Source organism: Acyrthosiphon pisum, chromosome X, assembly GCF_005508785.2.
Source record: "Acyrthosiphon pisum isolate AL4f chromosome X, pea_aphid_22Mar2018_4r6ur, whole genome shotgun sequence".
Taxonomy (NCBI): Eukaryota; Metazoa; Arthropoda; class Insecta; order Hemiptera; family Aphididae; genus Acyrthosiphon; species Acyrthosiphon pisum.
Genome location: NC_042493.1, coordinates 57,123,624 through 57,131,549, shown reverse-complemented (window position 1 = coordinate 57,131,549; position 7,926 = coordinate 57,123,624). Strand labels below are relative to the sequence as shown.

General features: G+C 23.5%; 1 protein-coding gene across 1 annotated transcript; it reads left to right on the top strand.

The window, feature by feature from the left end:
- The first annotated feature begins 1,847 nt into the window (after positions 1-1,847).
- Positions 1,848-6,028, top strand: LOC100573045. Its single transcript, XM_029485645.1, has 4 exons — positions 1,848-2,555; positions 2,621-2,735; positions 5,674-5,806; positions 5,866-6,028. The coding sequence occupies exons 1-4, from the start codon at positions 2,553-2,555 to the stop codon at positions 5,921-5,923; spliced, it is 309 nt and encodes a 102-aa protein (XP_029341505.1). The 5' UTR covers positions 1,848-2,552; the 3' UTR covers positions 5,924-6,028.
- Positions 6,029-7,926: the final 1,898 nt, after the last annotated feature.

The window sequence follows — 7,926 nt, the reverse complement described above, 5'->3', positions numbered from 1 at the left end:
TATTTAATTTACAAATCTATATTTTGATAAAAAAAACTGAAAAAATAGAAATTTGACAAAAAATCTGTTTAATAAAATTATTATATTTATTAAAAAAATCTATTTTGGTAAAAAAATAATATTTGAAAAATGTATTCTATAAAAAAATCTTAATTATATAAATATTATTATCTATATTTAATAGAAAATCTATATTTATAAAATATCTCATAAAATTTCATTGTAAAATAAAAAAAACTAATTTTGATTAAAAATCAATATTTTAATCATATCTATATTTAATTAAAAAATACTATATTTTGATAAAAAAAAATAAATATTTTAATAAAAAATTAGTTTTAAAAAATAAAAATTTGACAAAAAAACTGTTAAGTAAAATTTCTTTATTTATTAAAAAAATCTATGTTTTGATAAAAAAATAATATTTGAAAATTGCATTCTATAAAAAATTTTATTGCAATAAAATCAATATATATTTAATAAAATAATGTTTAGCAAAAATCTGTTTAAAAAATATGAAATTTCAATGTTAAATAAAAATATCTATATTTAATTTACAAATCTATATTTTGATAAAAAAAACTGAAAAAATAGAAATTTGACAAAAAATCTGTTTAATAAAATTATTATATTTATTAAAAAAATCTATTTTGGTAAAAAAATAATATTTGAAAAATATATTCTATAAAAAAATCTTAATTATATAAATATTATGTATATTTAATAGAAAATCTATGTTGAATAAAAATCTATGTTGTACGACACAAACAGATTTTTTATCAAAATATAGATTTGTAAATTAAATATCGATATTTTTATTTACCATTGAAATGTCATATTTTTTAAACACAGATTTTTGCTAAAAATAATTTTATTAAATATATATTGATTTTATTGCAATAAGATTTTTTATAGAATGCATTTTTCAAATATTATTTTTTTATCTAGATATAGATTTTTTTAATAAATTTATGTAATTATATTAAACAGATTTTTTGTCAAATTTTTATTTTTTAAGTGATTTTTTATTAAAATATTGATTTTTTTTTTATCAAAATATAGTTTTTTTTATTTTACAATGATATTTTATTAACAGATTTTTATTCAACATAGATTTTCTATTAAATATAGATAATATTTATATAATTAAGATTTTTTTACAGAATACCTATTTTCAGATATTATTATTTATCAAAATATAGATTTTATTTAATAAATATAGTAATTATATTGAACACAGATTTTTTATTAAAATATTGATTTTAATTATTTTTTTTATATTTTTATTTAACATTGATTTTTATCAAACATCGATTTTTTATATTCCAGTTTAATCCACAAACGATTGGCGTGGTCGTATTTCTGAAATTCCCAAGTTGGGGGGCCGAGGAAATGGACCTTGTGAAAACTTTACCTACAGTCAATTAGTATTTGAATTTCAACAAAATGTTATTTTATATTCCATTTTAATCCACAAACAGAGCACAAACAATTTGCGTTATCAGATTTCTGAATTTCTCAAGGAGGAGGGCTCCCGTTTCGTCAGCCCCCCTTGGTATAACTCCGGTTGGAAGAGGGGCACAAACGTGGGACTACCGGGCACAAACAGCACAAACAATTGGCTTTGTCAGATTTCTAAATTTCTCAAGTAGGGGGTTCCCTTTTCATCGGCCCCCTTCGGTATAACTCTGGTTAGAAGGGGAGCCCGTGGTCTACCGTAGGTAGATTGTTTACCTGATAATATACTGCTGCGAATCAGAATTTTTATTCCGGGCAACGGAAAAGTTAAGATACATTTTGAACATCATATACACCGAATACACCGAATATTAAATAATGAATTGAAAAAAGTTTGAGTCAAATATAGTTGGTACATTTAACGGGCAATGAAGTGCAAGGGATAAGCGAGTTAATAAATATAATACAGCACCAAGTACTTAATATTTGGTGTTTCTAGCTAACCTGTATATTTTATAATTAAATCAGCGCTGCCGTAGCGACATAAAGCATAATGGCTGCAGTCCAACAGTTGTGAAAATACAGTGTTTCCTGATGAGAAAAACGAAATGATAATGGGGACAATATAATTCATACACACACACACTCACACACAAACACACACACACATAGAAACAGACACACACAATAATGGCTCGGTCATATAGATGTGATAAGACTATTACTTTCACAAGCAGAAGATAGATCTTTCAAGACCATGATCAGTATATACTTATCTATGATCAGTATTATATCTACTATATTTTAGGGTAGGGTAGGTATACCAATTTTGTAATAACCATAATATAACAATTGATAATTAATAATTGTTATTTCATGGTAATAACTAGTAAGTTGAAGTTATATTAAGCTAAAATATAATTGCCGTTATATTATTGTAATTGTATTAATGTATTAACTAATATTTGTTTTCAGTTTTAACCTTTTCAACATTATTCAGATTCTATGTTTTTTGACCCCGTGCTTTGAAAATTGCAGTACTGTAGAAAGAGGATCATCAATATAATTTGTGATCAAAATATTTTCAGTTTAAAATGGTTAGTACAATGTTATTAATTGATAATTTATTTTATCAAATTTTTATTTTTAAAATGTAATTTAGTCACAGAACTTGATTGTTGAGGACGCTTATATGATGATACAACGAAAAAAGAAAACCATATATATAAATACTAAGAAGTGCTCACCGGTTAATGAATTGAAAAAGATGGTTGGATGTATGTACAATTGTTATTATTTTTTTTTAAATTTAATTTAGTGCTAATGTAGTTAGAATGTTAGGGAAACCTATTTCTACAACTAGTTATCTATTATATTTATATTATGAACGGGCAAAAACCATTTTTAGTACAAAATAAAAAATGATATTAGTTCCTTTAAGTTTAACCTGATAAAAATGTATGACTTAATCAAAAGTATATATTATTTTATATAATATTATTATACACGCAAATGATTGTGTGTTTGTTAGTATTTGGTAATCACAGTCCTCTGAAAGCCATATCACATATTAGGTTACGAGAGGATTACAACAATAACATGAGCTCTTTTTTTAAAAATTGGTATTCATATACTCAGTGTCTTTTTGTTTCTAATCTTGGTTTACAAAAAGTCGTTAATGGTGTGAAGAAGTATTTCCTGAACTGCCCCATACTAGTTACTTTGAATGAACATTAAAAACCGCGAGGAAAATGAAAAGGGTTCTAATAAGACTATTATGACTTGTACAGGACAAATGATTGTACTTAAAAACTCTAAAGGTTCCTTAGCGGTTTATCATACAAGTTACCTATTGTAATAATGGTTGTAACATAAGCCACCACTCTTTAACCAAGGAAGAGCTAGCTTCTACTCCGAGTTTGTTCAACTTATAGACTATAGTATTGGCAGTACTCTTAGTATTACTTACCTATCAGTAGGAACATTCATTTTTTAAAAAATTACATTAAATACCTATCAGTATTTATTTAGTATTTATAACATTCAAATGTATGTAAAGATTAATATAAAACAATATTACTATACAATAACAATATTACTATTATTGACTTTTCTTATATTTTCTAGATAATATTGAAATAATTAGTTTAAATTAGGTAATATAATATGTACTATTTTAACCTACCTAAATCAATAAATATAAATTTGGTTTTTGGAAATAAACACAAATATTAACCTATTACAATGTAAGAAATTTTAAATGGTACTTACTAAATATAAACCCAAAATTTAAAATGATGAATTTTTAACACTTGTTGCAATTACTCAACAAGTCTTAGACAACATGAGGTTAGGTACAGCATTTTAATGTATCTAGAATAATAATAAAAAAAATATTGTAATTAGTTTATTATACATTTATCATTAATTGTTTGTTGGCTAAAAACAGCCAATGACCCAGTTACTATGGTTTAAATAAATAAGACAATTTTTAATGTATCATATTATATTGATAATATAAATAATAATTTATACATTCATTTTATAATATTTATTTTTTGTTAGAACCATGTAAAATTATAAATACTACACATTACTTTTTTAAATAAAATAGGAATTAAATTAAAGTATGTAGGTATAGTAAAATACAATTCTGTTTGATCTCTTTTTCTTATAATACATATTTAATTTAAAAATAGAAAAAAAAACTCATGCTCTAATGATACCTATACACATTATAAATATTACAAAGAAAGAAAGAAAAAGTATAATGTTAATAATATAGCACGACTGAGTAGTAAGAACAGAGGGACTACATAATAATGACAATCGTAATAGGGCAAGGAATTTTTTAATTGTATGCTAACTTAAGACTTTGACCTTATCTTGGATTACCCAGGTTTGGTTGGTGCTCCATTGGTTTTTGTTTTTCTTAGGTGCTACGAAAAAATTCTTTACATTTTCTATGGCAGCTAGTATATGTATAAAGCGAAATGGAAATCTTTGTGACGGGTTGGCTCAGAATCAGCTTGACCAATTTAGCTGATTCTTTTTTTGTTGTATTCGTAATTGCTAGGACAAGGTTTTTATGAAAAAAAAATTAAGAAAATTCACCAGGAAAGGAGAAAATCTGGATGTATTAAATATACAACAGTGGAGCCATTTCTCCAGAAAAAATAAACCAAATAATAAAAAATTTAGTTTATTGTAGCAGATTAAAATAATAATAGTGTATTATAATATATTGGTTGCTATTGGTTAATTGGTCATGTTTATTGATTTGTATTATTATTTTATGTCAGTATATATATAATATATAAAAATGAACTTTTGTGTGTAGATTAGACCTCTGATAAGAAGATGGGCTAATTTAATAAGGGTTAAATTTTTTTTTTATTATTTATCGAATTTTAATATGGTTAGGTTAGGATAGGATTTTGTATTAATTGATTGTATTAATCCACCGCAGGTGCAATTAAGTAAAAACAATACACTTGATATAACTTTGATACTCTAGAGTTAAATTATATACTTATATACTAATAGCACGGAGTCCGCGATCTACCGCACGTTTTTTTTCTGTAAATTCCTCCAAAGTGAAAAAAATGTGATAGTTTATACTTGAATTTTAAATTATTATATAATACAATATTCATACAGTTATTTGGAATTTATTTTAATATGTATTTAGTTTAATTTTTTAACACTGATCATAGAAAATCATGATATAAAAAATCTGAGCATTTTTACTACCCCAAATGTTAATGACAGACAGAAAAAAAATAACAAAAACACATATCATTGTAAATATAATACATTCTTTCGCTATTATCAGAATCTAAAATTAAATTATTTAAATTTAAATTATAAACAAGTTTTGTAATAAAATATTTAATATGCCCAATTCCATCCATTTTGATTGGAAATAATATGTTTGCACTTGCAGAAATAAAGTTATATACAACAAGTATCAAACATAATATTATGTTCGGCCTTTTTCATAGTTATTATCTCAACAGGTAAATAAGGTTTATATGGTAAACAAGATGATTAGAAATGAATGCTACAAGATTGGTGGTAATATCATACAATTTGTAGGACAAAATTCTGGTTACCACATTTAAGTAAAATAATGTAATGTAAAAACACTAGGTAGACTAAAATTAAGTATTTCATTTTTTTTTAAATGTCCTATAGTATTAATTTTTGTTTTAGGTATAATAAAAACATCACCAGAAAATCTTCAACTTTATTACAAGAATGTGATTATGGATGGGAAAAAAATGTTGTCAGATTATTTTGATTCTTCCTTATGCATAGATCCAGTTTCTATTGGTTTAGCATTGAAGTAAAAATAATTAAATATTAAGATATTTGTTGATTATTCATGTTATATGGTTTTTGTAGGATGGACAATGGAGAATTTGAGCCGTTAGATATCGTTCCATTTCCAGTACAGTTATGATAAACTAAGAAACTATCAGAAAGAAAAAACCATGTAAACAGCAATCTCTATAGAAAATTGGTTACAGTATTTTTATAAATTACATAAACTTATTTTATATTTTATTTATAATCAATAAACTACAATTATAGAAATATTAAAATGGTAATATAAACCCTAAACATATTAAAATATATACTAAGTCCTATTATATTTCTACATTTAAACATAATTGTTAAAACAAAATTACTAAAACATTTATGTTAAAATTAAAAGTAAATGTATAATATTATATATAATTAAAATGTAACAGGTACAATTTTTAAATTATTCCTAAAAAAACAACCCCAATACCGGAAACAAAAATTATTACAAGAATAAATATAATTTTGAAATAAAAAATATTATGTATCTATGTATTATAATAAGATGTTTAAAATTATATTTACTATACTATGTATACTTAAGTAGAGGGTACTTTCAATAAAATTATTTTTTTAACATTAAATTGTTTGTTATATTATTTAAAATGAAGGAACTGTTGAAACAAAAATGTTTTTTATTTTCAAATTCAAATCAAAATAATTTTGATTATACAATACTTAAATAATATTTTAGTTGTTAGAATACATTATCAGCCAGGTGCATAAACATATTAGGTAATACATGGACTACGCATTCCCATACAATTTCATTATTGTTAGAAATATATAGCATAATATTTATAACATTAGCCAAAACGTGTGCAAATGACAGTCCCAATGTATATTCTATCTTTTTCTAAAATGTTGTTATCTTTTATTTTAATTGATAAAATTGTCCGTGATCAAGGTATCAATCTAGCTTAAACAAATCTGAATAATTTTTCAAAAGTCGTAGGTATGTGTCTTAAAATGTATTTTTATAAAAATCAATACTGTCATAAGTCTTTTTCTAAATAGAATTTGTTAGAAAAATATTGTTGTTTTAAAACTCTTGTGACTTGTGTTATATAAATGTAAACCTAACCTATCAATTACCAACTACCTATCCATATTAGGTATCAAGACATTGAGTATAATAACATATTATACTATTTAATTTCGATAATAATTCAAGGCTGGGAATTAACGGTTTAATAAGTTAAAAGTTAAGTTAATTTTAACTTGTTAACGTAACTTAACTTATTAGTTGGTTGTTTTAATTAACTTAAGTTTGTCTTAACTTATTTGTATCTATGTTAACTTAAAATCAACTCATATTATTTTTAATATTCCCTATTAAGTTAATTTTTCAGAAAAATATAATTTATATAATTTATAAGTTTGTATAAAATATTATCAAAAAAAAAAGTATATTTACGAATTTTGTATATAATTTTAAAAAGGTGGGTAAGTGGATGTCATTCTGCTGTACAGTAGGTTACAAGTGGGTCACTGTATAGTGGATAGTATTAAATTTGAATTCAATGATATAATATCACTGTATAAGAAAAACGATTCTGAGCGGAGACGGTATGTCAGTCTAGATATTAGACATACATATTTAGGTATACTCATCTATAGTATTATTAAAAATTTTCAAATTAATCATATCATAATATCCATTAGGTAACGCGTTATACATCAACAACAAACCGTGGTACTATCATAGATATATAATAAAGTATACTTTAGAAGTTTCAAGTACCCACAAATAATACTATACAATCATAACAAAATAATTAAAATAGTTATTCCAGGTTTTTTAATATGTAATTTCGTCCAAATTTGAACTTAAAATGACTATAAAAATAAACTGTGCTTATGTATTTCTTAGAATAATTATTGGTAACAGTGTTAAATATTTACGTGAAATCTTGTTTTAAATTTTCAATCCTTAGATATAAAAGTTGAACATTTTATAATTTTTTAACTACAAAATAATTATTCAATTTTTAATTTGATACATTTTGTCAAAATTTCAACTTCAAATGCTTATAAAAAATAATTGTGCCTATGTATTTTTAATATTTTTCAACTGCTATTGTAACAATGTATCAGGAG

Bases quoted from the DNA above. Each gene is read 5' to 3' on its own strand.
- LOC100573045 (XM_029485645.1), top strand. The intron at 2,736-5,673 runs GTATGTACAATT...TTTTTGTTTTAG, and splicing joins ATTGAAAAAGATGGTTGGAT to GTATAATAAAAACATCACCA. The intron at 5,807-5,865 runs GTAAAAATAATT...TGGTTTTTGTAG, and splicing joins TCTATTGGTTTAGCATTGAA to GATGGACAATGGAGAATTTG.